We start from the raw sequence: 19,337 nt of genomic DNA, 5'->3' as shown, positions 1-19,337 counted from the left end.
AGAGAGACCAGTGATAAAGTACTATGTGCATAGAGAGACCAGTGATAAAGTACTATGTGCATGGATAGACCAGTGATACAGTACTATGTGCATAGAGAGACCAGTGATAAAGTACTATCTCCATAGAGACCAGTGATAAAATACTATGTGCATGGAGAGACCAGTGGTAAAGTACTATGTGCGTAGAGAGACCAGTGATGAAGCACTATGTGCGTACAGACCAGTGTTCAACTCACTGTTCACAAATGCAATGGGTTTGAAAATAATTTGCCAAAATGTTGTGTACGTTGTCACAGTAATTTGAGTCTTGCTGTTTTAAAAACACTGCATCTGTGATTGTGTCCCAAACCTGTCTTCTTGTATGTGAGGTCCTATCTTCTTACTACACATATCTGTGTGTTTAGTAATTGTGCAGACCTGTTTGAAATAATCCTGTTACTTTTAATTCCTTTTGCCAGTGCTTTCAAGGCTTGCCACCCGAAGATAAAGAGTTTCTACTTTGCAGCAGAGAATGTGGATGACATGGTCCGGTGAGTTGATGACACCAGCAAAGGCGCTATGAGTGAGTGACTAGTGCGCTATGCTAGAGTGACTGGTATACAGTTGGACTTCTGGTCGCCTCAGACCCACTCTTATTCAGGCTCCTGGGGGGTCATCAAAGCGAGGCAGGCTATTCTCGGTCCTCACTCCACAATGAATTTCCAACCACAGTCAGGACAGCCAAAACCCACCCAATATTCCACCGTTGACTAAAAACACACTCTTCAAACATAATCTGAGAAAAAAGAAAAAACTACTAACCTTTTTATTGTATTTTATTATTATTATTATTATTATTATTATTATTATTATTATTATTATTATTATTATTATTATTATTATTATTATTATTATTATTATTATTATTATTATTATTATTATTATTATTATGTACTTTGCTACTAAGTAATCTACTATGCCTATACGACTACCCAATATGCTAATAGTCTATACTACTATGCATGGATGACCAGGTGAGACAGGGTTAGTAGGGGGAGGATGACCAGGTGAGACAGGGTTAGTAGGATGACCAGGTGGGACAGGGTTAGTAGGATGACCAGGTGAGACAGGGTTAGTAGGATGACCAGGTGAGACAGGGTTAGTAGGATGACCAGGTGAGACAGGGTTAGTAGGATGACCAGGTGAGACAGGGTTAGTATGATGACCAGGTGGGACAGGGTTAGTAGGGGGAGGATGACCAGGTGACACAGGGTTAGTATGATGACCAGGAGGGACAGGGTTAGTAGGGGGAGGATGACCAGGTGAGACAGGGTTTTTGAAAGGGGTCAGGTTAATTAGTGGATGTCTTTTCCCAGGTGGCTGAGTCGTCTCAGCATGGCAGTGGGTCGCTGTTCAGAGCAGGAGAGACACCGACAGGACCAAGGTGAGAAGAACACAGCTGTCCTCGGCTGTCTAAGAGTCTAGATATTAAAAGGGAATGTTAATATTCAATAACCCTACCCAAGTAAAAAAGTACTATAAAAAAAAAAGAAATGTATTCTATTTATTTTTGGGCTTTCTGTATTTTTCACCCATCCCAATTTAGTCATTATGCCAATTCCATTCCTGGTCGTTGCACGCATTGTGGGGTCACCAGCCACTTCTTTTCACCTGCCAGCGAGGAATTTCACCGGGGGAATGTGACGCGTGCGGAGGTTCGCGCTATTTCCCGCAGATCCCCTCCCTGTTGAACAGGCGCCCCAACCGACCAGTAGGAGTTTCAGTTTACAACGACCAGGACGCGTGAACACTTAAGGTAACTAACTTGCGTTCAGCGTTTCTCTGATTGGCCACGACGCCCACGTGACCGCGCGCTAGCACGCCCCCTTATCCACGCCTGCCGCTCTGTGTGTTGCAGCGCACGGCAGAGGTCCCTGTGTGTTCTCGCCTTCCTCAATTTATACGCATGGAAGTATTGACTACGCCGTAACGAATCATTAAAAAAATATACCGTTAACTGGAATATGTTGTGCCTTTACACATATGTTGGATTATGTAATTGGTTTGTCATGACAAACAAATAAAAAAATCGCGAACTGCATGTAGTCACTGTGTGTTGTTGTAGCCACCGGGTAAATCGCGATTTTTTTATTTGTTTGTCATGACAAACCAATTACACAATCCAACATAGTCAATACTTCCATGCGTATAAATTGAGGAAGGCGAGAACACACAGGGACCTCTGCCGCACGCTGCAACACACAGAGCGGCAGGCGTGGATAAGGGGGCGTGCTTGCGCGCGGTCACGTGGGCGTTGTGAACGCAAGTTAGTTACCTTAAGTGTTCACGCGACCAGGACACATACCCAACCGGCTTCCCACTCGCTAACACTGCCAATTGTGTTAGTAGGGACGACTGACCAAGCCGGAGGTACTGCTGACAGCTGGATTAGATCCCAGAGTCTCTGCGATGGTAGGCAAGTGCTTAGTCCACTGTGCTACCTAGCCACACCTTAAAAGTACATTTCTACCCCGGGAAAATGTCTATGTTCCCCGGTAGCCGCAAAAGGGTCCTATGTTCCCCGGGTCCTATGTTCCCCCTATGTTTCCCCTGTAGCGATAAAGACTCGCCCCAGGCTCGCCACAGCAGTGGATTTCAAAGATAGCCACTTTTATAGATAATTCATCTGTATCGCAACGGAGTCACGGATCTAGTCGGGCCACGTAGCATTATGTTGAGAAAAATCAAATACAATAAACAAGTGTAAAATAAATAATTTAAAACGACGTTTAGCCTATTAAATCGCTTTATAAGTAGTTCTTATTTGCGGTCTGTGTGAGAAGCATCCATCTGCAGAACGTCAGCCCAGCACTCTCTGTCCCCACGCTGTCAGGCCGTCACATGCCCGCTCAGCAGTGCCACCCACCCAATGGCTGAATTGCCAATGGCTGAATTGGAGTATTGCACTGTGCGGGATTGATTGATTGATTGATTGATTGATTGATTGATTGATTGATTGAAAACTTTATTAACAGATTGCAGAATGGGTACAGTACAGTACAACTCAATACATACAATTGTTAAGGGGATGCAGACCAGAGAAAGACTTTCGTCTTGTTTACATCAGGGTCCCCCATTTTCAATTCATCATAACATATATGACATACAGATAGACAGTACTGCTACATCTATACATTTATGACATACCAGATTTGCAAATACAGTACTGTTTGTGATACAAAAAGTGTCCAGAAAAGAGTATATACATTTGACGTAGAAACTGTACATTGGAGGAGGTTGGGTAGGTGGGGTGGGGTTGGGTGGGTGGGGGGGGGGACTGTACATTGGAGGTGGGGGGGGGGGTGGGGGGGGGGGGGGGGGGTTGAGTAGGGGGTGGGTGGGGGACACTGTACACTGTACATTGGAATACTGACAAAGCCATACTTGGTCATTTACTGTACAACTGGGTTAGGACATTTGTGGGGGCCAGTTTCGAATTGCAGTCTCCCGTAGGTGTTATTTGAGTGTTTTTGAAAGTGGGTAGTGATTCACATTCCTTTACAGCTTTGGGTAGGGCGTTCCTGCGGGCAGATCCGCGATGCGTTTATTTAAACTTTATTTAACAGATTGCAGAATGGGTACAGTACAGCTCAATACACACAATTGTTAAGGGGATGCAGACCAGAGAAAGACTTCCGTCTTGTTTACATCAGGGTCCCCCATTTTCAATTAATCTTAAATGTACAGTTCCCTCCCCCTTGTATATATTTACTGTATGTCACAAATGTAACAGTACTGCATTGAGTATGTCATAAATGTCATTATGAATTGAAAATGGGGGACCCTGATGTAAACAAGACGAAAGTCTTTCTCTGGTCTGCATCCCCTTAACCCTTTCCCTGCCACGCTTATGTACATCCTTATACCATCCTCTGCCAGCTCTATTTGTCTATGGAGAAGTTCCCCTTCTTTGCAGGGCTTTAACTTTTTAAATTGTATTGCTAAATTGACATTACTATGGCCCATTCAACGTCAATTATCTATAGTTTAGGGTGTAGCAACGTTCTACTTTTTCATTCACATATTCATATTAAAATATGGTCTAAAGTATAAGTATGTTTTTATCGTTTTCTGCAGCTTTCTCCAGAACTTGATTTATAGCTCCAAATGCATTATATTGATGATCAAATACAGTTTGGTAGCGATCGTTGCCAGATGAAAAATTTCAACTGGAGGTACTTCTAGAAGTTACTATCATCTGATATTGACCGGATGGGCGAGGGGGGCGTTTATAATTCCGTGGGCAACGTTATACCATTCATCTAGTGTGGGTCATAATGATCATCAGATCAGTTAGTATAGAATACGTTAGAAAATAACGTTGAAACTCACCGTATCTTCCTCGCGCCGTTGGGCGATCAGCGTGGAGTAGAACGTTTTCGATTATGGGATGTTGATCCTGATGAACCATTTCCAGGTTGTATAATACTATATTCGTCCAAATAACGTTGTTTATTGAGTTAGGGCGAGCGATTGATTATCCAGTGTGTTGAGATAGAGTCCTGCTAATGATCGCGAGTGCCCGGACGATATATGGAAGAGCTCTTCCTGTTTGACGAGTCACTTCCTGTTGGCGATCTGCCGATCGGCCACCAGATGGCGCTCTTGAACCGCTAGAGAATTTAGTGGAGCTCAGCTGTACATCTCAGGTCCCCGGAGGAGAAATATGATTTCGATCACAGATTTTTGAAATATTGACATCAAAGACGAGTTACGGCGTCTTCGGCAGAATGAGCATGGCTAGGAATGACGTCTAAACACGTCATCGGCGATTAAAGTGTTAATCGGTTCATTTCCGTTTTATAGCATTTCGAAAAGCCCTCGTTTTTCAGGAAAATATATAGATTCCGTGATAATTGCCCTTTACTGGAATATTCTGGCATACACAAAAACGTTGTCATTTTTCGGCCTATTTATGAATCGTTTTCAAATAAACGCTAGATTATCGATAGTATATGTGTACTTATTAGGGCTGACCTTCGATTTTTTTTGGAATTCGAAGCTTCGGGTCCGAAATTCGATTTTAATTCGAAGCTTTGAGATTAAAAAAAAAATAATAAAAAAATATAATTAATTTTATAAAACATTTTATGTTGTGGGACTTGTACAGCACTTTGTTCAACTTTGTCAGTGCTGTAAAGTTTAAACCTTTTTAAATCTTAGACAAACAAAACACTTTGCGTTCATGAAATATTGTAAGCCGTCATTTGAAGCTTTATAAAAGCAGCACAATGAACACAAATCTGTCAGTGCAGAGTCCGACCTCATCTTAAATAACAAACAGCACTCATCTTAAATAGCAAACAGCATTGCTTGTTGTAGTTAACAAAGAGAGGCAGAGTTGATTTTGATAAAAAAATATATAATTTTTTATTATTATATATATTTTTTTATAATCGAATTTTATTTTCATATTCGAATCCCATGCCCATCGAACGAAGCTTCGAAGTATTTAAGACAGCCCTAGTACTTATGCACGCTATAGAGGCGATCTGAAAAATTGATTCTCTCATTTCCTGATCAGCGAGCACACACACACACACACACACACACACACACACACACACACACACACACACACACACACACACACACACACACACACACACACACACAGGGCACACGTTGATATATCTGTGAAAAAAGCTCTGATTACCCTAAGACTGGTAAAATAGATTCCTTACCTCAGATCAGATGTTATCCAAAAAGATTATTCCAATTCCTGATCGCCATTCCAAATATCGATCGCGTTTATTGTAGGGCTGTCTTAAATACTTCGAAGCTTCGAAGCTTCGTTCGATGGCACAAGCTTCGGAAAAAAAAAAAAACGAAGTAAATTTCTTTTTTTTGTCTCCAAAATCTTGCGCCTCCATTCCAATGAAACGAAAGTAAGCGGCGCCTCGACTCCACCTCTCTACAACAAGCACGTGGAGATTATCTGTGTTGAAAACAACAAGGACATGTGCAGCAGACATGTTGACGAAGAAGTCATCAGACGTGTGGTTACACTTTAAAATATGCAAAGACAATGCCCAAAAAGCCGAGTGCCAGATATGCCAGAATAAAATGGCATATCACAACTCTACAACAACTTTGTCAAATCACCTAAAAAACGTAAGTATCGTTGTACACGACGGCGACGCCTCACAAAACATTAATAAGGCTATGCCTAGCTGCTATGACTAATGTGTTACCAAGTTGGCTAATTTAATTGTAATCATCTGCTTTTGTAGGTGCATTGTCTGATATAATTATAAATTATAAATGATAAATTAAATATAATATAATTGTTTGCTTGATAGACGAAGGTTGCAACATAATTATGTAATGTCATGTCGTTGGCTGTGAGAGCAGCCCCACTGCACCCAGGCAGCGCAGCCGAGTGAAACCTTGTTGGCTGTGTCACAGTCACGAAAGGGGCTAATTAATTAATTAATCCAATCCACTTTATTTATATAGCACATTTAAAAACAACAAAGTTTACCAAAGTGCTGTACAAGTCCCACAACATAAGATAAAACAAATATTATAATTAAAATCGAAGCTCGGCCCCGAAACTTCGATTGCCAAAAAAAGCTTCGAAGGTCAGCCCTAGTTTATTGATTCAGCGTTGGGTGCTGGAAATACATAATCCACGCTGTTCTGAGGGCCGGCGATCAACTTGGATCTCTTCAGTTGGCTTGCCGGAGAGTAACATGAGGCCCCCCCCCCCCCCCCACCAGTCTAAACTAATGGGGTGCAGTTACACAGGGAGAGACGATAGGGGGCGGTATTTTACCAATTGAGCTCAGAGAGTGTCTGCAACACTAGCGTGAGGCTCGATTGATGAAATATGAATTAAAATTGCTAATAAAAAAAAAACGACAAACAAACGCTATATAGCGTTGCCGGCACTCAACTGGCGGCATGAACTAACGACGAATCGCGTCCCTGGCACTCAAAGTGTAGGTGAAAAACAGAGTCCAGTAAACGAGGAATTCAGAACATCCCCTTTAACACATCCTGCGCCAATACCGTTGTACGACGTGTTTCAAGTTCATGCGAATTCTGCCAATCCACGGCGTACGACGTTATTGAGATAATATTTCATATTTTCGCCATGTTATTCATATTTCCCTCACGGAGCCTCGTCTGATGCAGTGGGACTCGGCACAACTCTGCAACGCTTCAATACTGCCCCCTGGTGGATGATCGGCGAGCTGCCAAACCGGAAATGGCCGGTTGGATCTCGGTGCGTCTCCGAAATGCGTCCGGCCACTCGCATATCGTTGCGGGACTCTAGCCACACACCGTGGATATGGATCGCTGCCATAACTCAATAATCGACATGATTTGGGCGTGTATTATTATTATACAAATTGGAAATGGATCGACTCGATCCCCATCAAATAACTGGGATCTTTTTGCGCCAGTCTCATCGCCCAACGGTAAGAGGACGTTGACGTTACTTTCAGCCTGTTTGTTTATTATTATCCATGCAAACTGCTCTGATCTATATATCACCCATACTACATAAAACATTTAACGACGATCACAGAATTATAAACGACCCCCCCCCCCCTCCGTTCATCCGCGCATGATCAGTCATAACGTTTAGGATCATGTACAGTTGAAATTTTTAATATAGCGTGGATCGGCAACAAACGGCATTTGATAATCTATATATGCGTTTATGCCAGATATCTCACGTTCTAGGAATTACTGCAGAAAACGATAAAAACATATCTATATTCTAGACGGTATTTTCGTATGAATGTATGCATGAAAAAGTAAAACGTTCCTACATCCTGAACGATAGATAATCGATGTTGAATGGGCCATAGTAATGTCAATTTAGCAATACAATTTAAAAAGTTATAGCCCTGCAAAGAAGGTGAACATCTCCATAGACTTACAGTACTGGCAGAGAATGGTATAAGATGCTGAAAGTGCGTGGCAGGGAATGTGTTAAGGGTGAATGTCAATAGGCCCGAAGGCGAAAAAGCAGCGTCCAGTGATGTAGAATATCCAAACGAATCTTCAGAGGATTAACGTAACAAGCCTAAAGGCGATAGAGCAGAGTCCAGTAATGAAGAATACATGAAACAGTCCAGGGAATCCAAAACTCACCGGGCAAACTGCCGACGGACAATAGGAACCAGGGAAACACCGACGGGGATAGTAACAGGCATTCCTCCCGAGAACACAGGACCTCCAGGTAGAAAGCACGACATGGCACGACATTCCTCACCGGAGAAAAGAGATGAACTGGCAACGAGTGGATGGCAGTCTGCATACTCTCCTGACGAGCTGATTGCAACCATCCTCAGGTGCGTGAAGCTGATTGCTTGACTCGCCCCCATTGGGAAGCAAGCAATGCTGGCCCAGCCCTTACAGTACCCCCCCCCCCCCCTCCACGGGAGACACCTGGCAACCTGCCTGGCTTGTCGGGTCGGAACGATGGAAATCAGAGAGCAGGGCAGGATCCAAGATGAGCTGGTGGGAGACCCAGCTATGCTCCTCGGGGCTGTACCCCTCCCAGTCCATCAGATACTGGAACCACCTTCCTCGGCGCCGGACGTCCATAAGCCAGCAGACCTTCCACTGGGGATGACCATCCACCATCTCGGGAGGAGCTGGAGGCATAATGGGACTGTGGGAGACGGGCTTAACCCGGGACACGTGAAACACAGGATGGATCCTCATGGAGGCAGGACGTTTTAGACTCACCGCTGTGGGGCTGAGCATGCTTCCGATCTCGAAGGGTCAGACAAACCGGGGGTTCAGTTTCTTGGCTGTGGATTGAAGCGGGAGGTCCTTGGAGGATAGCCACACCCTTTGTCCTGGTTGGTATGCTGGCGCTGGTGTCCGACTTCGGTTAGCTCCACGGCTGGCACGCTTTGTCGCCCGGAGCAAAGCAGCCCTGATGACCTCCCAGATGTGACGACACTGGTCGAGATGGATCTGCACGGAGGGAACTGCCACCTCCGACTCTTGCGCTGTGAAGAGAGGGGGTTGGTAGCCCAGAGATACCTCGAACGGCGAGAGGCCGGTGGTAGAACTGACCAGGGAGTTGATGGCGTACTCGACCCAGGGGAGGAACCGGCTCCAGGATGCAGGCCTCTTGGCAGCAACACACAGAGCTCTGGTTCATCCTCTCCGTCTGCCTGTTAGTCTGTCGGTGATAACCAGAGGATAGGCTAACAGAGGCCCCCAATCCCTTACAAAAAGCCCGCCATACCTGGAAGGTGAACTGGGGCCCCCGGTCCGAGACGATGTCCTGGGGAAGGCCATGGAGGCGGAACACGTGGCTTGTCAGGAGGTCAGCCGTCTCAGGAGCCGATGGAAGCTTGGGAAGGGCCACCAGATGGACCCCCTTGCTGAAACGATCCACCACAGTTAGAATGACTGTGTTCCCCTGGGAGTTCAAGTTCAAGTTTCTTTAATAGTTGTCATACAGAAGTACAGAATACTTTTATACAAAATGCTTCTTACTGTTATGCTCCAGAGACTGTGCAAGACAAGATAAGTATGAAATAAAATAACATAGTATAGCATGTAAATTAGAAGTAAAAAATGAGGTCACAGTGTTCAGTATAGACATATGTACAATGTTCGATGCAGAATAGACGTAACTGAGTTACCATATAATATACAATACTATGCAGTGTACTAATATACAATACTATATAGTGCAAGGCAGAAATGGGATGAGGTGCAATTTAGGTACAATTTACAGTAGGTGTACGAGTTGTAGTGCAAATCCTTTATCAATAAATATAAAGTGTGTTTGTGTGATCTAAAGTGTGGAGAGTGGGTGCTGCAGTGTGTTGTTTGTTTTATTGAGTGTGTGCGTGTGGGTGTGTGTGCTGTGTGCATTTGATGGTTGTTGCATAGTGTTTATTGTTCGTTTAGCAGCCTGATGGCCTGGGGATAGAAGCTTCTTCTGAGTCTTTCTGTGCTCGCCTTAAGACTCCGGTATCGCTTGCCTGACCGCAGCAGTTCAAAGAGGCAGTTGTTCGGGTGGCTGGAGTCCTTGATGATTCTCTTAGCCTTCCCCCTGCACCGCTTGTTGTAAATGTTCTGGAGGGTGGGAAGCCCCCCTCCAATTGTGTGTTCGGCTGAACGTGTCACTCTTTGTAGTCTGCTACGGTCTTGTGCAGTGCTATTCCCAAACCAGGAGGTGATGTTGCCAGTCAGGATGCTCTCTATTGATGAGTAGAAGTTCCTAAGGATCTTCTGACTGACTTGGAACTTCCTTAGGCGCCTGAGGAAGTAGAGGCGTTGTCGTGCCTTCTTCACAACACTGTCAATGTGTGTGGTCCATGTCAAGTCCTCGGATATGTGGGCTCCGAGGTTCTTGAAACTGTTCACTCTCTCAACCGGTGCCCCGTCGATGCTGAGGGGGCTGTAGTCCTTGACCCCCGACCTCCTGAAGTCCACAATCATCTCTTTTGTTTTGCTGACGTTCAGGGAGAGGCAGTTCTCCTGACACCACTGTGACAGATTCTCTACCTCTTCCAGGTAGGCCCTCTCGTCGTTGGCAGAGATCAGGCCCACCACTACTGTGTCATCAGCAAATTTGATGATTGTGTTGTTGTTCCGCTGTGCCACGCAGTCATGTGTGTACAGGGAGTAGAGGAGGGGGCTCAGAACACAAACAGAACACAGGAGGGAGGCAGACCAGAAACGAAGTCCGACGCCACATGGGATCAGGTGCGGCTTAGAATGGGGAGTGGCTGCAGCAGACCGGTGGGTGCTTGGTGAGACTGTGAAGGCCATCACAAACTCCCTGATGTCGTTCCTCATGGTGGACCACCAGAACCGACGAGCCAGGAAGGAGAAAGTGCGGTGGACACCTGGGTGGAACCCGGGACCGGACAGAATCAGGGACGAACAGGCAACGATAAGGTATGTTGCTCGGAGCAGGATGGAAGCGCAAGGCATGTTTGACCACGGTCTCGATTCCCCAGGTAACAACTCCCACCACACTGGCCTCAGGGAGGATGGGAGTCGGATCCCCGGTAGTTGTATCCTCCTTAGTGTGTAGCCGGGACAGGGAATCAGCCTTCATGTTGCGGGACCCAGGATGGTAAGTCAGCGAGAAGTCGAACCGACTGAGGAAGCTGGCCCACCATGCCTGCCGACCGTCGAGGCGCTTGGATGCGTGGATGAACGTCAAGTTCTTGTGATCAGTCCAAATGGTGAATGGTTCCTCTGCCCCCTCCAGCCAATGGCGCCACTCCTCCAAGGCAGCTACCACTGCCAACAGTTCCCGGTTCCCGATGTCATAGTTCTTCTCAGCAGGAAGGAACCGGTGAGAGTAGAAGGCGCATGGATGGACCTTCTGGTCCGACGCTGACCGCTGAGACAGGATAGCCCCCAATCCAGTATCCGAGGCATCCACCTCCACGATGAACTTCTTCTTGGGGTTGGGGTGGAGTAAGACCGGGCGGTGGTGAATCTGTTCTTGAAGGAATGGAACGCAGAGCAGGCAGCTGGAGACCAGTCGAATGGCTGGGAGGGGGAGGTCAGCTTGGTGAGAGGTTCCGCCATGCGGCTGAAGTTCCGGATGAACCTCCGGTAAAGGTTTGCAAACCCGAGGAAGCTCTAGCTCCTTCAGAGAAGAGTGCTCCGGCCACTCTACCACGGCCTGGATCTTGCGGGTCGGCTCGGGTCTGGCCCCTCTCCACGATGACGCCAAGGTAGTCCATGGAATCGGAGTGGAAACGGCACTTCTCCACCTTAACGAAGAGTCGGTTGCGGAGGAGGCATTCGAGTACCCGGCATACATGATGGACATGCTCCTCGAGGGTCCGAGAGAAGATGAGAATGTCATTGAGGTAGACCACCACAAACTCATCGAGCATGTTGCGAAGGACATCGTTCATGAGTGCCTGGAATACCGCCGGGGCATTGGTGAGGCCAAGCGGCATTACCAGGTATTCATAATGACCCCTGGTGTCTTGAAGGCGGTCTTCCATTCGTCCCCTCTCCGGATCCGGACCAGATGGTAGGCGCTCCGGCGGTCCAGCTTAGTGAAGACAGTGGCTTGGGTGAGGGGTTCAAGGGTGGAACTCATGAGCGGAAGGGGATACTTGTTCTTATTGGTGATCTTGTTAAGTTGGCGATAGTCAATGCAGGGCCGGAGGCCTCCGTCCTTCTTCTTCACAAAGAAGAATCCAGCTGGTACCGGGGAGGATGAGGGCCGAATGAGACCTGATGCCAAGGACTCGGAAATGTACTCCTCCATAGCAGTCTTCTCGGAGATGGTCTGTAAAGACGACTGCCGGGGAGGGAAGCGCCAGAGCGGAGGTCGATGGCACAGTCATAAGGCCGATGAGGAGGGAGGGCCTGGGCCCGGGCTTTGCTGAAAACCTCCCCAAGATTATGGTACTCCGAAGGAATGGTCGAGAGGTCAGGAGGAGAGGTACTAGGGGTACTCTGGGGTGATGGGCTGGAGGCAGCCTGAAGACAGTGGGCATGACATGAGGAGCTCCACTCCCGGATGGTGCCGGAGGACCAGGCGATGTGTGGCTCATGCTGTGTGAGCCAGGGATGCCCCAGAACCACTGGGACTGATGGGGAATGGGTAACAAAAAACTGGAGTCTCTCCACATGGTTACTTGCTATGGTGAGGGAGATAGGACAGGTACGATGGGTGACGTTGGCCAGGGGGCACTCATCCAGAGCGAGGGCCTCCAAGGGGTTCCCAAGTGTCTCTAGCGGGATGTTAGCCTGGGTGGCAAACTCGGAATCCAGGAAGCACTCATTAGCCCCAGAGTCGACGAGTGCACCCACCGTGAGCCGCTGGTCTGCCCAGGCCAGGGTAACACTCATCAGATGGTTAGGGAGAGCAGAGGGGCGGGAACAGGAAAAGCGGCTCACTAGGATCTCCCGGGGTTCCAGTGAGCCTGGTCTTTTGGCCGGGTAGGGCAACTACTGAGTCAATGACCCGTAAGGCCGCAATAGAGGCAAAGACTGGCCCTAAAATTGGTCTCCTGTTCGGCCAGACTAAGGCGAGTGCGCCCCAGCTGCATAGGTTCCTCCCCGGTCACAGTCTGGGATGTGGAGGACAAACCAACCGCAGGGGGGGGAGGGGGGGCAGGACAAACAGGCTGTGCAGGAATCCAGTCAGGAGTACAGGAAAACTGGGAAATGGCCACAAACTCTCTGTAGGAATTACAGAAGCTGGCACTCATGGACCAGGAAGCAGTGACCCACTGTGCTGCTCGGCCTGTTAGCAGGTTTGTCACGTAGGCGACCTGGGCAGTCTCCATCGTGAACATGCTGGGTTGGTGTATGAAGACCAGCTCACACTGCATGATGAATGTAGCACAGGTCTCAAAGTTGCCGTCGAAAGGTTGTGGGCTGGAGATCTGAGGCTCTCTGGGAGCTGGGTAGAGAGGCATAGGGTTAGCTGGGGCTCCAGACACCTGTTGACCTGGTGGCGGGGTGGAATTAGCCACAAGGACCTGCAACTGTTGTAGCATCTCAGCTTGTTGACCCGTCAACAATGCCTGCTGGGCAACTAGGGCATCCACTGAGGCCTGGAGTGGCTGGACCTGAGACCGGAGGCCCTGCACCGCAACGGCGGCCGCCTCTAGCTGTTGGGTGTGGGAGTTTGTCAATTGGATCTGAAAAATTAAAACAACCCGTAGGCAAAAAACAGAGTCCAGTAAATGAGGAATTCCCCTTTAAGGGTGAATGTCAATAGGCCCGAAGGCGAAAGAGCAGCGCCCAGTGACTTAGAATATCCAAACGAATCTTCAGAGGATTAACGTAACAAGCCCGAAAGCGATAGAGCAGAGTCCAGTAATGATTGAAGAATACATGAAACAGTCCAGGGAATCCAAAACTCACCGGGCAAACTGCTGACGGACAATAGGAACCAGGGAAACACCGACGGGGATATTAACAGGCATTCCTCCCGAGAACACAGGACCTCCAGGTAGAAAGCACGACATGGCACGACATTCCTCACCAGAGAAAAGAGACAAACGGGCAATGAGTGGATGGAAGTCTGCATACTTGAACTCTCCTGATGAGCTGATTGCAACCATCCTCAGGTGCGTGAAGCTGATTGCTTGGCTCGCCCCCGTTGGGAAGCACGCAATGCTGGCCCAGCCCTTACACATTGTCCGTTATCTCCCACTCTTTTGCAACTTCAAGAACCCGGTTAGCACCTTGTTAGAAAAATTTCTTTCCTCCATTTTTAACACACCTAAAGCAAGTGCAGTTGCCATTTGTCATCGATCAGGTGTGCTGTTACGCTGAGGTAGTTATGATTGCAATGCTTACTGATGTCTAGTGGTCGCCAGTCAATGCAATACATGTAGCTTGTGCTCAGTCATGGTTGAATGGATTGTCTGAAGGGGTGGAGGAGGTTGGGGGAGACGGGGAAGAGCGTGTTAACCTCTTAAATAGGGATGCCCCGATTGATCGGCCAGCGAGCGGTATCGGCCGATATTCAGTATAAATATGAGATCGGTGAATTCCGATAATGCTTTATTTTCGCCAATCGTGAAAACCGATCGATGACACGGAAAACATGATACAATTCTCTGTGGAGTTCTCACTCGCTCTTCTCTCACAGCCACACTCTGCTGCTGCTGCACGTTGTGCCCCTCCTCCTCCTCCTCCTCCTCCTCCCCCTCCCAGACCCATGTCATGTCAACAAACCCTTACCACGGCAAGAGTCGAGTGGATGAGCAGCTCAGAGCTCCTCTTTCAACATAACAAGCATTAAACAAAATGGCCCAGTCATCTATTCACTTTTGTTTAATACATGAGGCGTTGTCTAATGTTATCTAGCTACTGATAGCTCCTGATATCAACGTCTGATATCATCAGTTTGGCATTCGATTTTGCATGTGCTGGCTAGCGTTGGCTAACTAGCTATCGCTCGGGAGCTAACGTTAGCTACCTAGCTAACGTTACTGTTTAAACAAAACTACACAGTCAACTATTCACTTTAGTTTAATACATGATGCATTGTCTAACTGGCTAGTGTGGTATAATGTGTCCTCATGTAAATATATCCCCCTTCCCTGTGTTCCCTTTACCTGTGCCCCCCCCCCCCTCTCTGTGGAATAATCACCCCCCTCCCCTGTGTCCCCAAACCTGTACCCCCTCCCCCCCATCTGACCTATCAAATGGGACCACACACCCCCTTTGTTGAACTATAAAGGGCTCTTCCCGACCACAATCAAGGCTTCTTACCTGGGTAATTTCAGCTGATCACCTGGGGCGAGAGCCTCAGCCATTCTCTCTATGTATTCTATCTGCTTGGTTAATAAACCTTGTTATTATCCAAGCCTCGGTTGACTGAGACATTCTTCATCAGGATATCCACAAATATCCCACAATTGGCGTCTACGAACTTGTGACGGACTTTTTGCGTCCTCCCGGCGTGCTGTATCATTCAACTATACAGAGAAAAGTGAGTATAATAGGATGGTCGACCAAAAATGTATGGAAGGAATTCAAATCTTCCCGCTTTTCTCTGTGCCAGGTGAATATTACAGAATGTTGTCCAATATTGAGATCATGGCTGAGTAGAATAATGTGCAATAATATATCTGATCTGTATTGAGAATCGTTACCAGGGCGCGCGTGCACCTGGGTCCTTTATCAGGCGGTTCTGAGAGGATGGGTTATAGTGCTATTCCCAAAAGTTTAGGCACAAAGGTTGAGGTGCTATTCCTGGTCGAGTCGGAGCCGACCGAAAGCTAAGGCACACACAGGTTGTTGGATTGCTACCCCTAGTCTAGCTGATGCAGACTAAAAATATAGGCAACAAAATAGATACGTGAGCTTATTATGATGTGATATCCTTGGAAAACGCTACTCTGTTAAAAACGTTCTGTGATTCCTTTGCAAAGAGGCGGGAAGTTAGGACCGAGAAGCGGATAGAATCATAATTAGAAATTACCAGAGTAGCGTCATAACATTGTTTCAACCTCAAACTAAGCCCACAATCTCTTCCTTTCCTGAAAACGATGTATTTTGGATTAAATTAACCAATTGATCAATACAGATAGCGGGAAGATTATCACGCGATGTCCTAGTTAGTACATGATTACGCGATGTCCCGAGAGTACGTGAATGTACATTAAACGGGACATCAGTCGCGGAAAGTACATTAAACAGGACATTAGTCGCGAGTAAAAGGGGCCGAGAGTATGATTAAAAGGTATATATAATCTAATATATCGCTGGTAAATTTCGAAGTCAGGTTCGGTCGTTATGATTTTAATAACGATGTGTAGTTATATATCAAGGGTATAAATGCCTTGTCGCAACAGATGTTGGAACAATACAGATGTTGGACGACTAAACGTACAGCGATCCAATACAGTCAGATATACACACACGTTAACTTATATGTATTAATGTTTGTTTGTCTGTTTAAAGTCTCGTTTGTATGTGCATAGTATAGAACCCGCCGCGGCGCGTTATTGAGTAAAGAAACCGACGTATAGCGCGACGAGCATAGGGAGACGAGTACCGTTATACAGAGGATAACATTGAGGTGCAACTCACGGGACAAACTAGGATAGTAATTTCCGGAATCAACAAAACCGGCCCACGGGAACGACCATTTGGGGAAGTATAGTTTTATCGTTTCAGTTTGTTTACGTTTCACATATGCACAGGCGCGTTCATTCGGTAACAAAACGCTGGTTTAGGAATTCCAGGCTATTGAGAGCTCGTAAAAAAAATACTGGATGGATTGCAAAGCGTTATTTCCGAGGCGAATGAGAACGCACGAACGTCGCTTGGAGCGATGACGTCACGCTATGCGCGACATGGAGTTATGATTTTATATTAAACTATCCATAAGCGAACGTAAAGTGTAATGTGCCCAAGGCCAAGGGTGCGTGAAATCCACGTGTAGTATATGTTTTATTTGTATATGTATGTGCGCGCTGCTATTGGAAAATGTTGAGTTGAGGTGGCGAGATGCGGGTTGCTGACGACACGTAACGGATCCAACCCAACACAACAGCTGTCCCCGGTGAGTATAAAAATCATAAATATAGATGCATTGATTGATTGAAAACTTTATTAACAGATTGCAGAATGGGTACAATACAGCACAGCTCAATACACAATTGTTAAGGGGATGCAGACCAGAGAGAGACTTTAGATTTGTTTACATCAGGGTCCCCCATTTTCAATACCAGATTTGTTTACATCAGGGTCCCCCATTTTCAATTTATCAGAACATATTATGACATACATGACAGACAGATAGTCAGTACTGCTACATCTGTACATTTATGACATACCAGATTTGCAAATTCAGTACTTTTTGTGATACAAAAGGAGTCAAGAAAAGGGAGTCATTTGACGTAGAAACTGTACATATACACAACTATCAGTTAAAGCAAATTACAACTATCTCAGATCACTTGAGTGTTTATGTGCTTTAATTTACACATTATAAGTCACATAAAGCTAATTACAATGTCTGTTTCAGAATTATAATACATCTGTGGGCGTACCGGTCATACTGACCATGGGAGCTAAACAAACACTTCCGGTTCCCAATATATGGCAGTACAGGAATTGTAGTCCACATAAACAGCGTTAGATTAGACTTTATAAGCTTTCAATGTTGAAAACTTGGAACACAAACAACATAGATCATGTTTAAAAGTAAGATGTTTAGGTTATATTCACTTGAGTTAATGTGTTTATCTAAAGAACCAATGAAAGATAACTAGCCCTTTCCATTGTAAGACATTTTAAACATGATTCAAAATGTGTGGGTCCACATTCATATGCTTGTGTACATATGCGATATGATTGATAAATGATAACACTATCATTACATCCAAGAACGGGATGGATGAGATCTAGCTAATGTTTGTTGAGCACACAGACAGTCAAAGAGGATTCACCCAGGTTTTAGAAAAGAGTGGAAAATTAACATGTGTTTGTATTTACAGATCTGGCTCTGAGGCGAGATGCAAAACAGTGAATGACTACACCCAAATTGTATCACAAAAGACAGAAAATCCAACAATTTGCATGTCAACCGAGAGACAGTGCAGAGCTGAGAGACAATCGATTGACCATTTGGAACAAATCTACATCCAAAACACCCACATGTAAATTTCTTCAGAGTGGGCACTTGGGAGACAAAGCAATGCAAATGCCTGCACTCGTGACCACAGACTTGATGAACTCACCTAGCGGTGGATGGCAACAGAGAACCACTTAATTAACATGAATTAGACACCGGTGATGAATTTGCAGTTATGAAAATCTACCTAACTCCCATACTAACAATAACTAACCAGTCGTTTTCATCATCTCTTTTCAAAAGACACATGAATTAGAGAAGTGCCCGAGATGAAAGATTAATGATGAAAACAACTACTTACAATCCCCTCCTTCTATTCTCTGTTTATAACCAATAACATGCATGACTTTCCTTAGACTATTCTTTTAACAACTAATACTTTCCATGATTGCAAAATTATCAACCACCAAAATTGAAACACAATTATCTAAATGTACAAGATATCAACAACATTGATCATTTAGCTGACACTTTTATCCAAAGCGACTCACAGGTTCTGTACGACAGGACATCAGGCAGGGCACACCTCTATCAGCTGAGTAACAATGGTCATCAAAGTGTTGAGTGCTACAGTGTAGATTAGTTTATTAGGACAAATGCATGACAGTAAGGTTAGATGACAAAACGAATGATTGTTTTTCATGAAAAATTAACTGGCTACCTAGATTTTATGTTTTTTCCCCACCCTATGCCATGATGAGCCACACTGAGATGTGAAGAACGCCAGAGAAGTCGTGGCGAGGTAAGTATCCTGAGGTACAGCCAACGCATCCTGAGGTAAGATCAAATTAAAATTTGACATCACAGACTATGAAGAAAAATAGCTATTTTATCTGATTCAAGATTTGGCCATTCATTTACTAATTTTATTTAAAGCCTAATGATAAGATTGTAGTGAATGTGACCTTCTTGACGTAAGGAATCACTGCTAATGCAATTGGTTTGCATTTCCTATTGTCAATTAAGTGATTTTATTTACAATGAATTGAATTAATCCCAAAATGATTTTCCACTTTAGCAGAAAGGCGTTGAATCATTTATGTGAGGAGTTTTCTAAGGCAGTGTTTATCACCCTCAGATCACGAATTGGTGAGAGGACAGGACGAGTGAGACGACGCGCGACCTGAACCACGAAGCTGCGGACACAACCAATGACGATTCGGACAATAAGAAGAGATCTAAAGACGATAAAGGGCGAGAATGTCTCCTTCACTATCGCAGCAAG

At 45.7% G+C, this 19,337-nt stretch overlaps 1 protein-coding gene across 1 annotated transcript in view; it reads left to right on the top strand.

Annotated features, from left to right (window-relative positions):
• LOC311233869 (connector enhancer of kinase suppressor of ras 2-like) overlaps positions 1–19,337 on the top strand; it is a gene marked incomplete at both ends in the record, with an annotated part of 244,093 nt that overhangs the window by 203,126 nt on the left and 21,630 nt on the right. The window contains 2 exon segments of the mRNA XM_084320929.1: positions 459–530; positions 1,356–1,423. Coding sequence (XP_084177055.1) covers positions 459–530; positions 1,356–1,423 — 140 coding nt within the window.

Source organism: Notolepis coatsorum, assembly GCF_963971535.1.
Source record: "Notolepis coatsorum genome assembly, chromosome: 8".
NCBI lineage: Eukaryota > Metazoa > Chordata > Actinopteri > Aulopiformes > Paralepididae > Notolepis > Notolepis coatsorum.
This window is presented reverse-complemented; position numbering and strand designations above follow the sequence as displayed.